The sequence below is a fragment of the Condylura cristata genome, unplaced genomic scaffold, assembly GCF_000260355.1.
Source record: "Condylura cristata isolate star-nosed mole 26May11 unplaced genomic scaffold, ConCri1.0 scaffold00025, whole genome shotgun sequence".
Classification (NCBI taxonomy): domain Eukaryota; kingdom Metazoa; phylum Chordata; class Mammalia; order Eulipotyphla; family Talpidae; genus Condylura; species Condylura cristata.
Window position 1 is genome coordinate 15,907,789 of NW_004567126.1, and position 24,797 is coordinate 15,932,585.

General features: G+C 41.2%; 1 protein-coding gene across 3 annotated transcripts in view; it reads right to left on the reverse strand.

Moving 5' to 3' along the window:
* Positions 1–21,851, reverse strand: part of GRAMD1B (GRAM domain containing 1B) — a 220,109-nt gene extending 198,258 nt beyond the window's left edge. For 2 of the 3 annotated variants that reach the window (XM_012729625.1, XM_012729624.1), the window contains exon 1: positions 21,621–21,849. In XM_012729625.1, coding sequence (XP_012585079.1) covers positions 21,621–21,646 — 26 coding nt within the window. In that variant the 5' untranslated portion in view covers positions 21,647–21,849. Of the gene's footprint in view, positions 1–21,620 lie in introns of all 3 variants that reach the window. The other variant, XM_012729626.1, reaches the window with a different exon arrangement.
* Positions 21,852–24,797: the final 2,946 nt, after the last annotated feature.

The window sequence follows — 24,797 nt, forward strand, 5'->3', positions numbered from 1 at the left end:
GTTCATCATGAATCTTTTTTTTACATTTTTTTCTTTTCAAAAAACATGTTGCATGAATATATTATCTAAGTCTGATTTCTTAGTTTTTTTTTTCCCCACCTGCTTAGATTCTGTGCTTGTGGCAGCACTTCACAGGCACCCCCCCCCCTTCTGCTGGCTCTGAAATGGATATGGTAACAGCAAAGACATAAGAACTTAAAGAGCCTTCCCTGATCCTCAGAGGCTCCCCCCATGGGCGCATTTTCTCCTGCTCTGACCTCTTCAACATGAACTAGCAACCCGTGCTTAGCCAGTCATGCGCCTTCATACACATTTCCTCTTACAGGAATTATATGGGTGCATATAATTTATGAAGCATAAAAAAAGATTATGTTAAACAAAGTGGACAACTATCCCAATTCTTATGAGAATAAAAGAAAGTGGATTCTATAAATTATAGACCAGTGAGAATGAAATGAAGTTCTAGCAGGGCTGTTTTATTTCACGAGATGGTTTACTAAACATCCAAAATGCAGCGTAGTTACCAGTAGAAGCCGGTAGTAGGTCACTAAAGCCAATTGCCTGTTGTGTTAGTTATTGGACTATAATCACAGATTAGGAAACTGCAAAACATAGTGAATATCTAGATGGTAGCAATGTGTCCAGTGGTATTTTTCTATCATTGTGAACAGGATACACAAGTGTAGGCGAAATGATTGTATTTGTATATTTTCAGAAGAGTTGTAGCTAATTCATAGATGATATGGGAAATTAGTTTACTCTACTCTAAGTTCAAGATATGTCAACAGAGTAAAGCAACTGCAAACAAATGTAAATTAATTTTGGACTACATCTAACTTCAGTGTGTGTAGAGGTCTGCTCCATTCTCCAGCTGACTTTCCCAGAGCACAGTGGTCAGTTCTAGGGATCCTACTTTTGAGGCGACAGTAACCAATGGAAGCACTTCCAGAGGAGAACATGGCAGGATCAGGGAAGCAAAGAATTACAAGCTATTTCCGTAAAAACGTTGGAGGTCAGCTATTCAGTAAAGCCATTAAAAAATGACAAAATGACTACTTTGAAATATTTGAAGGAGGGAGGGAGGGGACACAAAAGAAAAAAATAAACCCAATCAACTTAATGTAAAACCAAAAGTACAGAATTTAAGTCAAGAGGTAGAAGTTTATATTAAAAAAACAAAAACAAAAACAAGCGGGCCCTCCCTGGTGGTGCAGCGGCAGCCGCTTCAGTGCCGGTTCCATCCCTGGCCCCAGAGGTGACCCACATGGCACAGCAGACCTCTCCTGACTCATTCACTGTGCCCCTCAGCAGTGTATTTCAGTAAATCTGCCTGTTCTGATCCCCCCTCTGTCTCTGGTGAATCTTTTCACCCCCCGCACTTCTGGCCTGTACCCCAGTTCTGTGTGTATAAATAAATAAATCTTTTTTAAAAATTTAAATACTTCAATAAGCCCTGCATTATTTAAAAAAAGAAAAAAAGAAAAGAAAAACTCAGCTCAACAAAACAAAGGGTACTCACTACAGCTGCACAGTCCCACAACAGTGGCCTTGGGAGGTAGACAGTTCCCCTTTACTGAATAAGTCAAGTTGAAAGCCTTACTAGCATGCTGTAAATGGGATTTCATTAGATGTATAGAAGCAGTTGGAGCACATGTCTTACTGGGTCTCTTCCAAATGAGAGATACTATAAAACTGCACTGCTGTGCTTCCCCTTCTGATATTTTCTGAGGCAATAGGGGAGCATTTGGAAGATGTTCTTAACTGAACCCATTATGTTCACGTTATTCCACCCCTACAACCCTCACCCTGCTCTCCAGCCCCTTCCTCCTCTTCTTCTTCCTTAACACCCCTATCTCTTGCCCACATTTGGTTCACACAATACAATGCTGCACTCTTCCCACAATCCCCACTGAAAGTGGGCTATGTGAGAAAAAAAAGAACATAGGAAAAAAGAAAAGGATAATAGGAAAGAAGAGTGAACTCGGTGGCACACTGGGCTGCTATGTTTTGATGTTAAATTCCTATTACTTACTCCCTCTGGGACACACACAGATGCTCACTGACTGACCGAACTCAGTTCATAAGAATTAGCCTCAGAAGCAGCTACAAAGTGGCTACCTGTCCGTGTAACACTCAGTGCTTCTAACATATTCACTGCCTATTTTCCCTGCTTCTTCCAAAGGCCACATCATGCCTGCCTGTTTTCTCCACATCCCCAGGGAGGCACTTAGTACACAGTTAACTAAATGAATGAAGAGTTTCTCTTATCCTTTCCTGCTATATTCCAGACTCATTAAAATTTTGTTGATGAAAGCCCTGCTTAAGTCTAAGCATTAGCAGTGCATAGAACTTGAGATCTAGCAGGGATATCTGACAGATGAATAAACTGAGGGCCAGAGATATGAAATATTCAGTTAGATTTGGGAATCAAAACCAGTTTTTCTGGTTTTTAGGAGACAGAATGCCACAGAAGTGAAAAAGTAAGTTAAAAAACCCAAAGGCTTTGCAATCAGATGAAACTGGGTTCCAGTGCCAATGTTCCTCTTACTAACTTCATGATCTGGGGCAAGTGAATCAGTGTTTCCAATGTCCTCGGAAGGAAATGGGAAAGATAACACCCTCATCCAGCTCACTGGCACAGAGGGTATGCTCAATGCTTGGTAGCTTTGACAACTACTACCAAATCTAGTGCACCATTCACTGCAACACAGATCCTCAACTCTGGGCTTGTAGGAAAGGGAATCTATCTACGCTATGCGAGTTAAAGTGGGGTAGAACAAGCAAATACTGAGTGTCTTCTATGTGTTCAGCACATTTCCAGACTCCGTCTAAATCACAGAGTAGCCACAAACAAGGTCACCCTTCACCTAGATGCCCTCTTTCCGCTGAGAGTAATGTGTGTGGAAGGCAGTTCATTTCACTCAATTTCAGTATCTCAAGTCTTGTCTTTCAGGTCCCCTATTTGAGGGTCTTTCACAAAGAGAATAGTAGAGTATATATTCTAAGTGTATATTATCTTCCAGTTATTCTAGTTGGTACTTGAGGGTAGAGTGCAAATCCAGTACAGAGATTTGTCACTGTGTGAGCTTAATAAAAGCCCCAAATTAGGGCACAATGGTGACTGCACCCTTCCCTTATGGCTTGCTTCCTTGACTGTTTATGTGCTCTCTCCGAGGCTCACCAGATCTGGCTCCAACCTCCTTTGCTAAACCCTCTTCATCTTGAGGGTGTAACTCTGAGATGAGGTACCTCCAAAGGAAGTACCTAGAATATATTCTGCCCTCACGCTCTATCTCCCCAGAACATCTCCTCCAATTGGAGGCTGGTTGTTCGGTTAGCATGAGTGAGATTAAATTCTGGAATTAATTTAGTGGCTGATGTTTTGAAGCATTTATCTTTGGATTTTTATAACAGCTTTTATCCTGATACAAGGTGTGCAGATAAGACAGAGAAGGTGCTTCCCAGGATAAATCAGCCTTAAAAAAAAATGAACGCAATAATCTTGTTTTATTGAAACTATTTATTAGATTGTCAGAAGATTTCAGGAGCTAAGAGGAGGAATAGCTGAAGGGAAGTATGGTTTGTTTGTCAAAGTAGATATGTGTTCTCTGAGAGCCATTTTTGGGAATGATTTAAGAGGAAGCAATGGATGGGAAGGAAAAGGATAAGCTGATGAATGAAGATAAAATCCATGTAAATTTTGTGAGTTTGTGATTTTATTTTATTTTACTTATTTATTTTTTGAGTTTGTGATTTTAAACCAGAACTACAAGAATTGTAAAGTACAACAATTTCTCATACATTCCTTTAGTTAAGGAGTAGTTACTGAGTTTCTAAAATCCTATGGTAATTATAGAATATAGCAACTACCTGGATCCCAAAGGGAGCAGAAATGGCAGCTCATATACAATCCTTATCCAAGGAAAGAAACTAAGTTCCCCAAGAAAGTCCCTATTCCTTGAATAGCCAGACAAAAGGGCAAGATTTGGGAAAATAGAAATGAAAAGAAAACCATACTTATGGTCATAAACAAGAGATATTTTCTTTGTATCCAAGATGGTTTCTTTTAGGGATAACGGGACCAGAGTGATCGCATCTCACTCCCAAACATCAGGATTCTGAATCTTACTAAGGCTCCTGGTTCCATGCTAAGGTATTTCCATTGTCTAAATGAGGACTAATAAATCATACCTTAAAAATTGTGTGCTGGCAGGTGACTTGGTGATGGGAAACCCGCGGGGATTACAATTGAGATGGAAAAAAAAAAGAAAAAAAATGTACAAAATGATGTAAAAATAAACTTTTGTAAAATGAAAAAAAAATTGTGTGCTGGAAAACCTTCATTGCTCCCATTTCCATTTAAATAGAGAAAACTAAAAACAATTTATAGTGACAACGTGTATGAGGTAGTACATCTGTTCTTGTGAAGACTTTGCATCAATATTCATTTACTCAATACATTTTTATGAGCCCTTACTTTGTTAAAAAAAAAAAAAGTAGGATGGAGAACTACATATATAAGCATGTAAGAAAGCATCATTTCCATGCTGAAAGCCACCGGAGATAACACTCTGATTATATCAGGGAGGTAGGCTTATGAGTGATTGTCCATTTTTTCAAAATATATTTTGGTAACACTGCCATATTGCTTTGATTTTTTTTTTCAAATTTAGAAATAAATAATTGAGATAGATAAGCCACAGTTGTTCTCTTTGCTTCTGACATGTGGGCCAGGGAAGAGAGACTGGAGACTAGTCACACTGCAGCAAGTGTGTACCTGTGAGGATTAAAGGGGTTTTGTTGGGGCAGGGGGAGGTTATTCTAATTCTTAACATGCTTACATGAGACCCGCCAGCCAGACAATTCTAAAAAACAGTGCTAAGTGATACCTGACCTTGAATCAATAAAATCCAGTCTGTAGGAGATTTTGTAGCCCAGAGCTGGATTGCTGATACTGTGTCTGTGTCTAGCTAGGAGCACTGGTTCCTGTCTTCTCTTACACTGAACTATATCACATAGAGAATATATACTACGAGAAGAATGAAGATGCTTCTTACTCTTCTACTGTTTCCTCCTTAACCCTACCCTACATGTCCTCTGACAGTGTCTATCCTAATTCTAGCCGTGGAAGCACTGGAATTACTAAAACCAACTGCATGTAAAGAGGTTAAAACAAAGTCAGTTCCATGATAGCTAAACTGATTTTGTCAATTTTCAACAATCTGGGGAGAAAAGACATGTAATGGTTCAGCGGAGAAGACCCTAAGAATGAATAAACATTTGTGCCAGCCTTCTTTGTAGTCAGTGGTGGTTCTTTCCAGGTCTAGGCAATAAGATAAGAAGAAAAGTATTCCAGAAAGTCTCTGGGAGAGCCTCTGCTTCCTTCAAAACAGACAGACAATGCTGGCACCACATTCTCCTTCTTTCCACCTTGAACCTGAACATGATACCTTAACCTTCTGCTCATGACCACAAAGTAACAATGTAAGAGTCAAAAGGAAACTTGGTGAGGATGGTGTAATAGAAATGCACCTGGGTTCTTGACTGCATAATCAGATTTCTAAACCAGTGCCAGAATCTTCCTCTAGATTTCTTATTGCACAAAAAATATCAAACATATTTGTTTAAGCTGCTATTAGTTGGGTTTTCAGTAAATTGAAGCCAAGATATTCCTAATTGAATCACTCTTTTGAATCAACTATTTGCAACCAGACCAAATCTGCCCATAAATGTCATTATGACATTAATCTGCTTAAATTCCTCAGTAGCAATCCTTCACACCATCCAGACAAAGTATAAGGGTCTTAACATGGTATATAAAGTCCCCAAGAGTCTTCTCTAGGGCCACCTCATCTCTGCCTTACTTTACACTCTAATAATTGCTAAATAACTTAGTGTTCTCTATAAAACCACACTTTCTATGGCCCTCTAACTATGTTTCACTCTACCAAGGATATTCTCCCACACCCACACACACCCCCCTTTTTTTTTTTTTTTGCCTGCTGTCACTTATCCTTCAAAATATAATTGCTTAAGCATCACTTTCCACAGGAAACTTTTCTCCTTATTCCCAGGTAGGTTTGAGTACCCCTCTCATATTATCACAATATATGGACACACTTATACCTGTGCATTAGTCATGATGGAGATAATTTGTGTGTAAATCTGACCTCTTTTCTAGAAAATTTCTCTAACAGCAAGGCCTGCAGCTTTATTCTTCTTTGTAACCCTAATACTTTACTCAAGTCTGGCACATAGTAGCTGTTTAGCAGGTAAATAGTAGCTGTTCAGTAGGTAACTGTTGAAAAAGCTTGTGTTTCAGATGACTGTCCATGTACATCTCTGGCTGGATGAATCTCTCTGTCAAATATTCACTGATTCATTCATTTTTATGAAAGAGAAAACTTCAATAATTCAAAAGCCCTAAGACACAAAATTTAAAAGCTAAGGAAAAATAGGCAGGTAGAAATTCCTTTAAAGCTATGTAAACACACTCAACATGAAATTCACCTGCTTGAGAAAAGAGATGGAATCAAGAAGAAATGGACCAGCATTGTCCTGCAGTCATGACCATCCAGGATGAGATGGGTCTAAGGAGAACGGCTTTTGGCTTACTGAACGTAGACTATGGGAAGGAGGTAATGACTTCAGCAGTGAAACCATCATGCTTTTAAAGATACTGCGCATCTAGTTGGAATACAAAGCTATAAAACCCCAGTGGACAGGAAAGAGTCCTCTCTGTCACATCTTTTGTTTTCACTTCCTTCAGTTTCTCCTTTAGCTATAGCCTACATCTTCAAATATGCACTGATCTTGCCCATTTTAGAAAAAATAATCAGAATTTTTTGTGCCCCTGTTGTTGCTATTTTCATTTACTTCCTTGCCACTGAATTTGTAAAATGAGAGGTCTATGCTATGACCATCTCTCTTTACATATTAATCCCCTGCATTTGGGCAATGGTCCCAACTCTCCTATTGAAATCTGTTCTTATATCCCTGATAAACTACTCATCATTTTAAAACCATCATGTCTGATGGTTGCCTCTCTTCTCTTTGCTGCATCTAACACCTATCACCCCCTTCCCTCATATATTATTTAAACAATCTCATTCTGAACTTCAGTGACTTCATTCTCCATCTTCTCTTTTTTGACTTTTTAACATGTACTCCTCCCCAAATTCCCAAAACATGGGCATTTCCCATACACATAAGTGCTATCTGTGTCAGAAAAACATCTGCTCCCACAATCCAGGGGGAGTGCAAGAGGCAACCAGTTGTGGGAATTTGTCAGAGGAAGGTTTAAAAATCCACTAGACAACTGCTAGACAACTGATTGTAAGCATTGGGTCTACAGGATAATTCAGGTCCCCCTCCTGAATTTGATATCAATTATTTTTTTACATCATTCACAATGACATTCTAATCTCTCTTTTCAATTTCTCATTTTTCCCCTACAGAATACATTTATATAGTACATATTCAGTAGAACTCTGTTGACCAAACAGATGACCAGTCCAAATACTTCACTCCTAGATAACTTATAGTACAGCCCCACCATTCTTCACCTTCGTCAAACTAACATGCTTTGTGCTTGCTTATCCTTCAGGTTTGTTCACATTGCCTCTTTTGTGGGAAATGCTTTTCTTATTTATTTTCTATCTGTGGAAATGCTGCCCACTGCTTAAGACCAAGTGTAAATCTCACCTTTTCCTTATTAATACAGTATTTATTATGGTCCACTGATTGGACAAGTAGTGTATTATTAAGTTTTTCTTAAATATTTGAAACCACCACAGACGGAAGGTATTTGATGCTCCTTTGTATTCATTCCCACCACCCATAAACCTAGGCCTGGCTTCATTATAACATGACATAGTTGTGTTATAAGCACAGATTTGAAATCAGACCTGAATTTGAATCCCAGTTCTGAACACCAAGTAAAACAACCAGTAAGTCAGTAAATCTCCCAAGTCTTGATTTCCTCAGTTGTAAAATCAGGAAATTTGCAACACTGACTCAAGGTAGTATGAGCTAAGTGAGGTTATGAATGTGTGGTGTGGTTGGCACATGATAAAAGTTTGATAAAAATTGCTGGTGACAATGATGAATATGATGTTTCTTCATTGCCAAGGTCAAATAAGTATCTGTGCCTACTTTGAGGAAAGCTCATGCCCAGAAGAGGACTTTCTTGCTCCCTGTGATCCTGGGGAATACAGATGCTATCTAAGGCTGTGTCACACCTTAGGCAACATGTTAGATTATGTTTTAATACAGACCCTTCTTAGGATTTCTTTTCCTACATCTCTCCTCTTGTAACCCAAACTTTCATCATAGAGAGCCATTAGCTATACACTGAGGTGACTGCAACTAATAGCAGAGATCACTGTCAGTTGCTTTGCAATCATTTAGCTAAGAGGTAGACAGGTGTACCAGGAGGATTTTATCAAGGTAAAACTTGCAGGTGGCCATGTCTGTAGGATCAGTGATCTGAAGGACGCCAAGACTGTCTTTAACTTGCCCTTCCTGCATTAGATGTGAGTTGGGCTGCTCTCCGGCTTTTAGTCCAAAGATAGTAAAATTGTGGTTAGAAATTTCTGGACCTTAATGATACCCATGTTTGAGAGATGGCTCCTTGGAACTTTGGACTGTGGTTTCAGTTAAAAATTCAACAGAGACAGTGGTTTATTATGAGAGACGGAAGGGTCTGTAAGTAGTCAAGTAATGTTTGTTTTGTATTACTGTTGTCTGTCTCTAAGACTTAACAGCAAAACAGCCTACCTTGGAACACCAGATTCAATGTGGAACAGGAAAGAACTGGACAGATGACACAGAAAATTACTGAGCGCATAATTTAAGGACAGAAACAATGACACAGATAACATGGGGACAACCCAGACAACAAACACGTACTTTATAACATTTTGGAAGCAGTTAATAGCATTTGAACAGACCAAGGAAATAATCAACACAGAGTCTCTATGGAGATATCAAAATACCTACCACATCTCCCATTTCTCTTCAAAGCTAGCATGTCTGAGAACACACTTAGTAAAGCTATTAACATGGATGACTACATGGCTGTGAACTGATGTTTTGTCCAGATGGGATTCTTCCTGGTGGAAGGAAATCAGCAAGTAAGAAACAGTTCTCCAAAATGACCCAGTTCTCCTAAATGACCAAGAGTTCTGCAGTTAACCTCTTAGGAACCTCAAGCTCTGACTAAGAGATCCTTAGATTTCTCCGAGAGCTTCATAATATAACTAATTCATATTCTAGAGAGGAAGAGATGAGAGACCAGCAAACATCCTCAGAAGACTTTCACAATTTGCTTATGAGCAGTTTGACTGGTTCTCATATATTTTCTTATCCATGGTCCAATAATCTCTAACCTATGTATATAAGAGATAACCCTTAGAGAGTTCCTTCCTTCTAAACATATTTTACCCGTTTCCAGTATACTTTTCATGTGGGGTGACAAAAACCCAGAGTTAGTCACATCATCTTAGTACCAGTTTCTATAGCCCTAAGCATTGAATCCACCAAACTACCTACAATGCAAAGATTGGATGGACTTCTACTTCTTCAGAAGAGGCCAGCACTGGCTTAGGTTCCGCCACTAGGCAGGGCACACAGAGCATCTATGCCATACCCCAGCAGGCTAGAAACTGGGGAATCAGAGACTGCCTGTTGGGGAAAACCATACTCATGGTATTGAAAATTCATCCAGACTCTCAAACTTCCCAGTTGTAAGACCAGGTAAACTCCAGCGCTGCTGTACATGCTTCTAGACTCTCAGCTATATGAGAGCCCACTAATGTTGTATAAAGGGTCACCTCTCAATTATCACTACAAATCTCCACCTGTTGACATTGTGTAAATAATCAGAAGATTCATTCATTTTTACTTGCCACCAGTGTGTGTGACATTTAAATGTGTACTGTAAAACAAAATCTACTGGGGCCCTCCCTGGTGGCGCAGCGGGTTAAAGCACAACACTGAGAATCTAAAGCCGCTTCCGCTTCCGCATGAGTTCGATTCCCGCCTGCCCCGGAGGTGACCACATGGTGTGGCAGACCTCTCCTGACCCACCCGCTGCTCCCCTCAGCAGTGTACTTCGTCGATCTGCCTGTTCTGCTCCCCACTCTGTCCCTGGTGAATCCTCTCACCCTCCACATCTCTGGCCTGTACCCCAGTTCTGTATGCATGAATAAATAAATCTTTAAAAAAAAAAAAACAAAAAAACAAAATCTACCTGCTCAAATTACTCTCCCTAAGCACAGATCCACCAGAAAACAGGGGAGAGGAAAGTGGATTCAGTGGGTGCAGGATGAAACCTTTAGATGACAACTTGCACATAAGCAAACCTGAGGACCAGAAGCCTGACTGTTGCCCCATAAACTGTTCCTTAATGGGAACATCATTTTACCCCAACTCAAAATACGTTTCTCACCCAACAAGTGGAGATTTAGTTGCTGGCATGAAATTCTATGTCAGGAAGAAGGGGGGCAAGTTCCAGTTTTATGAATTTGGATGATTGTTCTCTTGCCCCCATACTCTCCATTTGTAAGAGGTAAATGAGATGATTTTAGGTTCCTAAATAGCCAAGAATATGTCAAGATATAGCCAAAGAGGATAATTGAGATCTTGATTTTTATATTTTTTATCCAGGATGCATCATGAAACTAATGACTGAGTGAATAGATGGACATGTTAACAGATTGTTTCCTGAGTAATTTCTTTGAAATCTACATACATGGATGCCCAAAACTTAGTTTCCTAAAATGATAGCAGTAGAAAAAACTAGAACTGCCCACAAGGAAGAATAACAGACGGACAGAGAAAAGACATTTTAAAACCTTGCTTCAGTGCTCTGTAATTGAGGTGCACAAATAAAATAGGCAGATAAAACACAGCTGAGACATATTTTTCTGATTTCTAAGGCTTCTCCTCGGATGACACTGCCACGTCCCCTCCCGTGGAGCCTAAGTGAGAAATCCTTAGAGCTTGGCACAGTCAAGGTACCAGGCCCTCCAGGAATAAAAGAATTGCTGATTCTCGAATGGTCACTGTAACTTTTTGATTTGTTTTCTGATTCTGTTGATGCACAACAAAAAATGCTATGGGTACTGTGCTTCCTTTCTAATGATACCCTTGATAGGAATGTTACTTCCTCTATTCTCGATACTGATTTACTTCTGAGAAACTCCCTTACAATCTTTAATATTATTATACAATTAACTCCTATATGCCAGGTGGTTTGTGAAATGAGTGGAGAGAGTAATTAAAAGGCTTAGAAAGGCAGAGGGGATAGATAGGGTATTTGTTTAGCAGCACTGAACCTTGAATACACGGTGGTTCCTAGGGCCCCAAGTTGGTTCGGGCCCCTGGCAACATCACAGAAACAAAAAGAAATTAATGTATTACCTGTCATGCCTCTATTGAAAAAATCATTGTACCCCTATATTTGCTTGCCAAGAAAAACTGTAGAAATGCTCTGCACTCTTAAAAATAAATTACATGCAGATATGCACTCCTAGAAGTCGTGTCTATCTGTCACTCAACCTTATCCTTGTTCACCCTGCGCCAGAATTGCAATCCCTGGTCTCCTGCTCCTGCTGCGCTGGTCCGCGGCATGACACCAACTGTTCACAGCTACATTGAGATTTACGTTCTTTTGGTGTTTGTATGTAGAAAAAACATGCAATTACACCAAACTATAGATATTTTGATAATGCGGCAAACAACACTGAGATACAGGGGAGAGCCTGAGGCTGCGTGTGGAAAGTGGGGGCTCAGGGAAACAGAGAATCTGGATAGACAAATCACAGAAAACTCTTAACAATAAGTAGGAAAGGTCTAGACAGGAGGAGCTCATCACCTGCTGGTGCTGTCTGCTGAATGACACACATTCTTTGCCTCAGCAGGTCCCTCATATGCTTGGCATCTGGTGAGGTCCCTTGTAGAAAGCACAAGGCTCAGTGGTGAATCAGCTCTGCAGAATAGGCCCAACTGATTGAAAAAGGAAACGGCTGTTACCTGGCTAAGTGGAAGTGGGGAATGGCTGAGAAAATTCACTCCTGAACCTAAAATTTCATGAAGTGAGACATGGGAATTGGTCTCTGGAACGGGCAAATTTACTTGAAGGCACAGATAAGGTAAAAGAACAGACAACTTAAAAGAAAAAGTCCATTTAAAATAAAATAATGTGGCTCACTGGACTATAGTGATGGCACATGGGTGATTTGGTGATGGGAATCCCAAGGGGATTGCAACTGAATTGGAAAAATGCACAAAATGATGTAAAAATAAATTATTATATATAAATAAAATAATGTGGCTTAAACTTAAAAAAATCTCAGGTGAAAAAATTTGCAATCATGCTTTAGAAACTCTTCAACCTGTTCATTGGCTTCTGCATCTGCTCCTTAGCATCAGACCTGGTGGTAGGGAAATAGCCACCTATGGCAAGTCACCTGGCAAAGCATTCTCTTTCCATAGCAGCCTGAGCCCAACAAATCCCAGATGGATGGGGACCGAGGGTTGAATTGTACAAACTTTCTTGGTCACCCATTCAAGAATTAACTCCATCTTCTGATCATGATCAAAAGTTTAAGGTAGGTGGCTGCCAATATGCATTCTGTTAAAATAATCTTTCATGCAGCTATCAATCCAAGAATCTCAAAGTACCTCTGAGTTCTAGCAGGATCTCAGCCTCCAAGCTTATGTTTTCCTCCTTCAAATATCTTCTTCTGTCTGATCATTCTTTCACCTTCTGGGTTTCCTCCCTTCTAGGTCTCTTTTTCCAAGAATGGTCTCACCAGCACATTCACTGCCCTATGGTTTTGCTGACCATTCTCCATACATATTCTGCCCAAGAAAATCCAACCAGATGTTCTCTCTGTCCATTTCATGGGCACACTGCAGACTGAAATGATTTTTGCGGGTATCAACAAGAATATGCTTCCCAACTTTAAGAAGTGTGTATCAGTACCCTGTGAAACTCTTTTTGCTTGCCCAGTTGATCATTTTGACTCTTTAAAATGTTTCCTCCTTACTGCTAAACATGTAGCTTCCACATGACCCAGCAATCCCACTCCTAGGTATCTACCCAAAAGACACAAAACACTGATTAAAAAAGGTTCCTGCATCCCCATGTTTATTGCTGCTTTATTTACAATTGGAAAGACATGGAAACAACCCAAATGCCCAAAAGTGGATGACTAGATGTGGTACATATACACAATGGAATATTACTCAGCAACCAAAAAAATAAATAAATAAACACATGCCTTTTGCAGCAACATGCATGGAGCTGGAAAAGATCATGCTTAGTGAAATAAGCCAGAAAGAAATGGGAAAATACCGATTGTGGCACTCATAGCAGGAGTATAATGGACCAGGCGAGAAAATAATAATAATAATGAACAGTCATATACCAGAGATATTTTATGGGGATGGAGTGGGGAATGAGATCAAAAACAGTGGGGAGAGGGAAATGCACTGGACTATGGTGATGGCACATGGGTGATTTGGTGATGGGAGGCCCAAGGGGATTACAATTGAGATGGAAAAATGCACAAAATGATGTAAAAATAAACTATTATATACATATACATATACATATACATATACATATACATATACATATACATATACATATACATATACATATACATATACATATACATATTTATTCTCCTTAAACTCCCTTCTTTACTGTCAGAGGATGACTTCACCTCTTCTACAAGGAAGAAATATGTCCCCTCTTGAAGATACCTCTTGAAATGACTTCCATGACTTCCAGAGGTTCTTTACATCTGCCCTTCTGAAAAGCATTCATTTTTTTTTCTACTTTCTTACTTTGTCCAAGAGATATTCCTTTTCTCCCCTTAGAGAGTGTTAGCAAGAATTAAATAAATCATCAAATGGAAGAGATCTAGGATAATGTCTGACAGTCTATAAATACTGGTTCCCTCTCACTCTTCTCCCTACAAATTTAATCCCTCTATTATTCTTAGTAGATCCCATCAAATGGCTCATAGACTACTCAGTGTGCCTTAACAGCATCGGGCCTTCCAGACTCTCCTGTCACCATGTCACCTGGCTTACTTATCTTTAGTAAAAGATAGTTCTTTTCACCCTCTTGCTAAAAAATGTCTGAGTTCCCAGCTACCTCCAGAAAGTACATGTAATAGTATAGGACCTCACAACCCAAAGCTGAAAGCTTCTCCAGCCTCATCACCTCACCTACACCTTGTGGTCTAAATTACTCTCACAAATACACCAAACACCTTATCACTCCATGAGTTTATACAAGCTATTCTCTCTTCCTGAAATATGATTTCACCCTTCTCCATACAGGACACATCTACTCACTCTTTAAAGCCCAGCTCAAATATAACTCTTTCTGAGAAAGTGTTCTCAAATTCACCTGGGTGGTGTTTCTCACTGCCATAGATTCTATGTTCCTATGCCTCCTACCTCTACCTCTTACAGCTGTTAACAAGTTGTCTTTAACTCTTCCTCATTGGACCATGACCTCTTTGAAGAAAGAATGATTTCATTTACCTCTGTATCCCAAATATCCCCTTATTTCTTGTTTTAAAAATATATTTTGTAAGAAGATATACAGGATGTAGTAGAAATCTGTCAGAAATAAATGAGAGCAGGATAAGAATGGAATAAAAACATTACATCCTATCTACAACTGATAGAAGACAAGACACTGATGAAAAGAACAGGAGGGGACCCTTCAAGGACACTTCAACAGTGCTCCAAAAAATCTAGATTCCAATCCCTCAACTCAATTCTTTCCACTACTCATACAGGAATAAAACCCATAAAAAGTGGCAAGTCTATATTCCTCTCTCTCTTATATCAAGCTTTTTTATAACATCTTTTTTCCTCTCCCAAGACCAGCTGTTGTCCAAACTTGATGACAGTACCATCATTTCAGTGAAGGTATACAAGACAAGCACAAAGGCTCAATGCCTAAATTAAATTTAGAGGTTGCTAAGATATATCAGGCTTCAGACTGTAGGGTCAAACCTAGCACCAGCACTGAAGTCAGGTTCATGAGGCATAGAGACGTGTTAAGAAACCTTTGAGAGTAAAAAACAAAAAGGAATAAATGCAATTATTTTTCAAATCCAATCATCTTCTCATTCACAACTAGGCAAACACTCTAAGAAACACACTTGCTGTCCTGCTAACTAATTTTTGCTTCTTGATAGGCCAAAATATATCATTTAACTTGGACTAGTCTAATGCTAAATAAAGCAATCTACACAGTGTTATTTACCTGGGCTTGTATTTTCTCAGACAAACAGCAGGAAGCTCATGGATGGGAAACACTGGCCTAGGATGGAAATTAACATTTTCCATTGATTGTTACCAACTGGCTTCAAAGAGGACTGCCCAGCCCCAGTCACAATGAAGATCTCAAAAGGTGGATTGTTAGACTTGAATCCTAGCAATACTGCTTCTGCTCTCTTTTGAAAGTAGTAGTTTGGAATTTGAACTGTTTCCCTCAAATTCTACTATAATTTTTTTTTCTGTACAGAAATTCATTTAGCTACTGTTCCCACTGGCTAGGGGCAGGACTTGCAGATGTCATTAAGGGCACACTGAGTAGTCTATGAGCCATTTGATGGGATCTACTAAGGAATAATAGAGGGATTAAATTTGTAGGGAGAAGAGTGAGGGAACAGAATAGGGGCAGGACTCTCCCTTCAGACTAATCTACAAGAAAAAGAAGGATATCACTATTATCAAGCATAGGTATAATGCTAATATTCATTCAGCATTTTCTTTGACTTATTTGTCAAGAAATTTCATGTGCTCAAGAAACCTCATACAGCCTATGTTGTCCTGGGTGCCATGTGTCTATGCCCAGGTTTCTGCAACTATAAAATGCAGATTATAAAAACTGATCCTGCGTAAGATTCCCATGATGATTTTAAAAATAACCAAAGAGCTCTTGCAATAATAACACATAATACCAATGATAGTTTAGTGGTACTAAAACAATCATAATGAAGAGTTCAAAGTGCTTTTGTTTACTGTCCATCCTCACTATCTGTTATCTTCCCCAGGAAAGGGAACATTTTTAGATGAAAACATTGTGTAACTCTCTACTTCCAAACAAGTTGAGAAATTCATTTTGGGGATTCATTTCAATAGTCTTTAGCACAAAGAGGTTCAGAGTCTGAGCATAGAACAGTCTGGGGAAACATATAACAAAGCAGTGATGGAGACAGTCGTTTGGCTCCAATGGCTGACACTGTAGCGCGACTCAGCTAAGAGACCTGAAAACAGAGACCTTACCTCTGGGAGGCCACACTTTGAACTTAATGGTAGTAAAGAAAGGCTTGATGTGGGTTTATTTTTTTCTTCCCTTTGTTTGCCAACATGCATAAAGTTTCCTTGGCTTCAAAGTCACGGCAAGATGAACTGCCTGAGCCAGAGAGCCAAAATAAAAGAAAGCAGAGAGAAAACACATGCAAATGCCTGCTTAGGGGAAGAAAGGAAGGAAATTGGTTTCTGCTTTTGTCTTAACAGACTGTCAATCCCTCCTCTCCTCAGGTCTTTCAACACACATCCATATGGCTCATGTCCATGCTCTCAGTCACTCTCCGGGCCAGACACAAAGATACCTTTTTATAGAAACTGCAGGGAATATTCTCTGACTAGTAAACTTGCTTCATTCCAGAGGGAGAGCTCGGCCAGGCGAGCCAGCAGGAACAAGAGTTCTGCATTGCATTTTTCATCGTTGTTCTTTTAAAGTTGGAACTGTCTCAAAAGAAGTCTTGCTCACTATCCAGTCTAGATACTGAACTTTATCACAGGCGCATTGATATGTTAGTAGGTCGGGACTTATACAAAACATCTATGGATATGAAAGATAAGGCCAGTAAAACCTGGTAAAACATAAACACATGCGCCTGGGAATGACAGGCATTTTACATCTATCCAACCAGTGTTCCCTTACTGATTAGTCCTCTGGAAAAATACTTCTTGGTGTTTCCCCCCACCCCCATACACACACCTGAATAGTTACTGAGGGGCATTGCTACTAAATCTCATGGGACGTAAGGAAGCAATTCTGTGTCTGAATCAAGAAAACATCTGCTCTGCCTTCGAAGCAAGTACACGATACAAGACATCGTTATTCTGGCTGCCTCGGCTCTGTCATACCAGCAAAGTACACAGGAGCTTCAGCCTGACCAGCCAACAAGTAGGGTAAATGCCTAAATTCTAAGCATGGCCTCCAATCCAGGCAAGTGCAGCCAAAGTGAACCTTCTTTGCCATCAATGAGATCTCCAAGGAGAATTGAACCAAGAAGTCTCACAAAGCCTGGAATCAAACTGAGTGCCAAAAAAAAAAATCTATGGGAGGGGAAATGCTAAGCTCCTCCAGAACTGGAATCTTGCTGCTAACAAGCCTGACCAAGCTGGAGAACAAGGTTCCTTTCTTCACAGGCTGCTACCAAAGCCCAGCCTCGTGCCTGCCACTCTCTCGAGGATGCCTTCTTATCTGATTAAATGGAATATTATGCTAAATATTCAGTCACTCCGGCACTGGCTGTGTGGGTGTGCTGGATAAAATCTTCATGAAAACGCCATCACAGGGTCATTTGTTTAATTTCAATTCTGCAAAATGTAAAAATAGAACGAGCTGCCGTGAAGGGTTGAGGTTTGACAGCTTCAACGAGAAGCCTCCAAGAGCACACAAGCCACATGTTCCCCCGGAGCACTTGCCTCCCCCTCTGCCAGAAAGAAAACCTCAAAACAAGTGCTGTTTTCCCTTCTCTTCTGCTTCCCCCCCCTTTCACCTTTTATTGCACTTTCCTTTCTTTGTCCATCTTTTCCCTCTTCCCTCTCAGTTGGCTTGGTTACTCTAACCCTGTGCCTCAGCCCTGCACTGCCCTCCTGCATCATCCCTCTCTCTCCTCCATCATCCCTTGGTGTCATTTCTCTTTTTCTCCTTCCCAGGGACTGCCTCTCCCCCTGCTCAGGCCCTTGCCTCTGAGAGTCATCTTTCTCCAGCCTTCCTGGACTCACAAAATTTTCCAGGGTAAGCTCTCCCACCCCATCCCCACGTGTATCCTCCACCACTTCCCCAAATCACAGACTGAAATGTTAGGAAGATGAAATTTCAGAGATGAATACAACAAATAGTAAGTAGGTGAGCTAGAGCCTTGTTCCTCATCTAGCTAAATGAGTTTATTATTCATTGAGGTCAGCAACTCCCGTCAGGGGTTGTTAACCAGGCAGCTGGTACCTCAGTGGTCATGTTTTGGACAAATGAGTTTTTAATGTCATGAATTTTTATTCTTTATTAATGCTTAAGTTGCCCTTTCCTTCTGATCCTTGAAGCCCACAGCTACCTCTGCATCAATCTTATCATAATCCTGGTGCAGAAAGAGAAGGGTCTTTTTTACCAGCGGTGCCAGAACTACACCAAAAGCTCACAGGGATGCTATGAGGGGAGAAATGTTTCCTGCTTCCCAGGATCTCAGAAAGGCTGACACAGATTCAAATCAATGTGTTCAAGTCTGCTGACAAGTTCAGCAGAACTGACACAGTTGCATGCCTTCACTATGTCTCCAAAAGGGTCCTGGTGTGGGGAGACCATGAACAGGAGCTTCCCTCCATCTGCCATTCTGGATCATTATTAACTTTCTCTGAAGACAGAACTTCACTGTTGGCTTGAGTCAAGCCTAAAAGTTGTTAGTGGTTAGCATACCACTAACTCAGAGATTCATGACCATCCATCTACTCTAGACAATTTAAATTCCTCTTTAATGCCATCTTTTTCACCTGTGCTTGAGTTCCCTGCCAAGTGTTCCTCTAGTATCTAGACAACTCCATTTTCACACAAGCATCAAATAAGGCTCCAATAAATTAAGGTGCACCTCCTAATGGCATATGCTTACCCAAGATACTATGATTTAAAACACCCCACTTCTCTTTGTTGGAACACTGTTTCTACCTTCCTCTGTCTTACTTGCCAAGTTCATTCCTTATACAGATACCCAAAGCATAACCATCAGATTCAAAGCAGAGAGGATGCTGGGGCATCCCTTAGAAGCCAGAGCCTAAATAAAGAAACCCTGGCACAGAAAAGACAAATGCAATGTCTCAGTTTTGTTTATATTAGGGTGCTGGATCAAATCATAGAAATGTTTTTAGTACAATTTAAAGACTGATCCTATAGAGGCAGAAAATTCAATGTGGATCCTCATTTAGCAATCCACAAAAGAAAAAGTGGGAGAGGAAAGAAGGAAGAAAATATCCTGATAAGACTTTAGAACCAGAATGGAAACAGCATTAACTGCAGCAGGCACCCCAAGAGAAAGCAATCCCTCTGCAGGGCAGGCAGAATGGGTGGTGGCAGAAATGTAAATAGCAGCCTCAAACCACAAACAGCTGAAAACTACAGCCACCTGTGTAAAAGCGCCAGCCAGTGGGAGCAGAGCAGTGGAAACACCCATGCAGCACAGCTGCAGCCCTGGGGCTGGTGATTTCAGTTATAGTATACATAATGTCATGTGTGTGATGGGAGACCCTTGGGGGAGTGAGTTAATCTGATAAGACATCAAACAACTGTTCTGGTCCAAAAGCAAGGGCAGGAAGATAGTGGCAAGGACCATCTCTATAATGGGGTCTCCTTATAAAGATACAACTCATCTATGAATACAGCTGAGCAAGAAGACAAGTAGGGTGCTCAGATTTGGCAATAATGTCCAATGAAGGTCCTACAGCCACATCACAGTTTGGAAAGGTTTTGGCTGATCTATCGCTCATAATGGCTTCTTTCCAATACTCCTCCCAAAACACAGTCCCAAATCTCCAAAACCAGTCTTTGAGTGTGGACAGGGGAAATCTAAACATCCATACATCTGTGGAGACCCTGGATCTCCTGAATGCTGATGATGTCCACCGAAGTTCGTGACCCAACTTTGAAACAAGATCTACTAAGCAAATTATAAAGTCAGAAAGCCAAGGGAGGGAGCCTCAGCCTGGCACTGGTGACCTCACCAGCAACCTCACTGTACACCATCAAAGTTGCCAGGAGCAGTAGTGGTGCTATGGGTGGGGACATCCAGTAGGAGTTAGAGAGTGTATCTCCAAGTTAGGAACAAAGGCAGGGGCACTTCTGAATAGAGGAAATAAATGTTAGCGTCACCCAGAGCACCAGATGGAATTGCTCACCCTGGAGACAATGTCTACACTTTGCCCTCGAACCTTTGAAATGCTATTTAATGAGAAGAGAGAAGTAGGTCACAGCAGAACAGTGTGGAGGCCTCTCTGAGAGTGCCTGCTCCACAGTGAGAATCCAGGTCAGATTAGGGGCAAAGTGGGACCTGATTGGGGGTAGAAATGCAGCAATCCCACTTCTTTCTAGTATTAATTTCCTGAGCTCAGAAGAGCCCCAGCTGTGACACAGTTCTCTCCCTGCAAAAAAAAAAAAGTCCCGGAGAGAAGGTTTCTCATCCATAAAACACGATCTCCAAAGGGTGGTGTGTCCACTTGGATGCTGACAGGGGGTCTCGGCAGCCCCCTGTACAAATTTCTTTGTCCTCACTGAGAGTTTTACATCTGCTGCTGGCATGAAAACATTTTCTTATTTTTTTAACAAATATTTCTAAAAATTTCCTTGCATAAAGTTAGGGCTATCTGCCAAGTGTAGGTGACATGCACAATCCTTCCGCCCTAGCCCTCTTCTTCAGTTCTGGATGTTGGATGGAGTTGCCCCTCATGACTACTCCGGGTTCCTCAGAACTGACCCTGGAAGCATGCTAGTAAATGTTGCTCCTTGGTGGCCTGGAGCCTATGCTTTCAGCTAAGAAACTTTTTTGTGGAATGAAGTTTCTCTAGACAGGGGGTTGGCTGATGGGTGAAAACAAGTAGTCTTGGCTCTAGCAACTTCCTTCTCATGGCCACACCTTCTCAGCCCTTCTTCACCTCTCTAAATAACTCAATTTCTTCCAGAATAGTTTCCATTCATCCCTTGGTCCAAACCAAGAATTCCTCCAGTTACTAGGCCTCCCATTTCTATCCAAGGAGGACATTAAAGAGCTTAAGAGCTAACTTCGAACAAATATGACCATGTCCACTTTGTCTTTTGCTCAAATTGTATGCATAGGAATAGGCATTAAGCTTGATGGGAGTGACCAAGTTAGGTAGGGAAATGCAATCCAGAAGAAGAAAAGCTAGCACCCCCAGTTCAAACTTCTGCCAGAAAGCTGGAGTGAAACAGATACCATCTCCATGCCCACAGCCCTGCCCTCACCACTTGCCTGAGCACATCTCCAGAACTGAATGGAGAAAGAAGCCAGATAAGCCATCTCTGAAAATTCAGGAAAGGGGTACTCTATCCCAGTTTTTCCTGGGGACATTGACACTCGGTGTTGGACACTACAGCCAAGCCACAGTCCATGTTAATAGCTTTACCATGCTTTGGGGTAACGCTAAGAAAATTCAGATGAGAACAGCGCCAACCCCACCCCGCCCCCAACGTTTCCAGTCTTCACTGTCAACAGGATCCCTCATCATCAACCCCTGGCACCCAGGTGTACGGCTCCCAGGACTCTGAAAGGTCAGGAAGTTCTTACCTGCGTCTGCTGGGAGAGGCACTCATATGGACACACGTTCTCAGGCGTGCCAGGTCAGCGGCGTCCAGGACACACCAGCTGCTGGTTAGGGCTCACCACATCTCCCCCGGAGCCTGGCTTTTTGCAAAGAGCAGCGCTAGTCCCATCTAGAGGGGGGAGTCTGCTCGGAGTCTGAGGACACCCAGCACAGGCTGGGGCGGGAGCCCAGCTCACCCCGGGCACAGGGCACCTGGGCGCCTGGACGGCTGTCTGCACCGGGACTGGGGGCTACGGGGCGGGAGGAAGCGGAACTCCCCCTCTCTCCGTGGGCTCCGAAGCTCCCGCTGTCTCCGTGTCTAGTTACCGCATCGCGTTCCCTCTTTCTATATATACATCTGCCCCCTCCCTGAGCGTCTCTGTTCCTCTCCGAGTCGTCCCTGACTCTACCTCTGTGGTTTCCGCTCTCTCTCCGTCCCTCTCTCCCCTGCCGTTCTCCTCCCTCTCTCCTCGCTCCCTCTCTCCTCCCCTCACCCTCCCGCACTGGTGAAGCCTGCTGCCTGGATTCTCCCGGTGTTGCCTCGCTCCAACATCTACCGCTGCAGTGTAAGTCGGGGACACACAACCAGACAGTTCCGATAAAACCAGCCGCCCCTTTAAAATCAGACCATCAAGTTTGGTGCGGAAACCAACACCAGGAGCTCCCTGCGGCCAGAAGGAGATATTAGCCCATATGGAAACCAGATTACCAAACTCAAGCAAAGCTATAAAAAGGAATGTGTGAAGGCGAAGGACAGATTAGCAGGAGTCCACAGGTGACCTGCAGATCTTCAGATGGGGAGGAATCCTCATCTGGTACTGTCTTGGCCCTGCAAAGCAGGAGGGAATCCTCAAAGGGCTCATTTTGCAGAGGAGAAAACCCAAGCTCAGAGAGGTTCATTAGCTTGCCCAGGATCACACAGCACCCATATCTCACAAAGAACATACTACACGTGGAGTGACCCAGAAGATAAGTTGTCAGGTCCAAACACTCTTGCCCAGAGCACCCATGTTTCTGGGAGGTCACCAGAGTTCATGAAGAAAATATAACCAGCCCCTTTTCAAGTTTACACCCTACTCTGGCCACAAACACTTCAGCAGTCCTGCCTTCTTCCCCTTCCCCCTGTCTCAGAGATCTCTTTGTCCCGTTCTACCTCTCCCCTCTCTCTTACCTAGCACCCCACTGCATTTAGGAATGTCCACTACTCTTTGTATTTTACTCTGTCGAATCATCCATTATGTAAATGTCTGGTATCTGTCATTCTGACTTGCTTTACTACACATAATTTCCTCAGGCTCCCTTTATTTTGCTGTAAATGACTGCATAACCGCCTTTCCGTGTGGCCGACTCTGCGTGTGGCCAGCCCACATCTTGATGCAGTCCTCTACCCATAGGCACTGAGAACCAACGGGTCTGTGTCCCAGTTATTGGTAGTGGTGCTGCATTTAACACTGTAGAGCATACAGCTTTTTGCTTTGGTGGTGTCTGTTCTTTGGAGAGATGCCCAAGAGTAGAATTGCCGGGTCAGACAGTATTTCCATTTTTAGTTTTTTAAGATGAATCCAGATCACTTTCCATAATGGCTGCACTAGTTTAAATTCCCACCAACAGCGTAATAGTGTGCCTCTTACTCAGAAAGCCCTACTGCACTTGTTATTGGGGGGCTTTTTAATAAGTGCCATTCTTACAGAAGTGCGATGGTAACTCATTGTGCTTTTGATCTGTGTATGTCTTATTGGAAGAGATGATGAACTTTTTTATATATCTGGTAGTCTTCTGGATATCCTCTTGGAGAACTGTCTGTTCATATAGGCTGCTCACTTATTAATTAGGTTATTTTCTATTGTTGCATTGTATATGTTGTTTTAGAGATCTTGAATATTAAGCCCTATTGGTTACATATTATGTGAATATTTTCATTCATTTAGTAGGGTGCCTTTTTAATATATATTTTTGTATGTATATATATTTTATAGAGAGAGAGAGATGTTTTTGACTTGAGGTAGTCCTGATTGTTTACCTTTTCCTTTAGTTCCCTTGCTATTTAGGTTCAGTCGTCACAAAACATCTTTGTCGTGAACATATCACCAACACTTCTATGTATTTTATTGTTACAGATTTTATATCTAAATCTTTAATCCATTTGGAACTTATTCATGTTTTAGGCAGGATTACATTGATTATATAGTTTGATTATATGTCACTATCTTAGTTTTCCAGTTCTCATTGTGTGGGTCTTTTGCCTCCTTAGGTTAATTCTAAGGCAGTTGTAAATAGTTATTTTATATGCAAACAATGAAGGAGAAGAAAAGGAAATCAAGAAAATAACTGTTTAGAACTCATTGTGTTGATTTTATAATATGCCACTTTACTGTATTCATCTTTTGTTTCTACTAGCTTTTTTATTTTTTGGTGGTATCTTTGGGGGGTTTTGTATGTAATATCATATCATCTGCAAAGAAAAATAGTTTCAGTTCTTTTTTGACTTGAATTTCCTTTACTTCCTGTTTTTTTCCTGATAACTCTGGCCAAAAATTCTGATACTAAGTTAAACAAGTGATGACAGTGGGTACCTGTGTCTTATTCCTGATCTTTAAAAGAAAGTGAGGGCCTCCCATTTTCTAGGAAGACTGTGATGAATGAACACCAGAGACACAACAATGCTGAAACCACAAAAAGTGCAGCAACAAACACCTTTTCATGCTGTTTTCCAGAGACCAGTTAACACATGTGCTTTATAAAACCCCATTTCCCACTTACTATTTCCAACCCCCATTTTCCACTTACTTTATATTATTCTGACCAACCTCTGACACAGATATTTTCATATTATCCATAAAAGACAACACATTTCCCTTATATACTTCTCCCAGTAAAATACTGGAAAATACTACCTGGTATTGCCAGTCTACAAATCAAAGGGATTTTTTCAAATGAAAGATCCTCAAAGGGATCATAATATTCATTCTCTTCCCAGAAAATGTTATTATCCCTAGCAGAGTCTTTTCACTCGTAAATGTCATTTCCTCAGGAATTTTATTACCCCAGCAACTGGGCTCCTCTGGCACTGATTCTCAGGATATTGGTATATGGTGCCAGCAAGAGCTCCTTCCTGCTAGGTAGTGTCCAAATTCTTTATTGCTCATGCATATACTCTATTT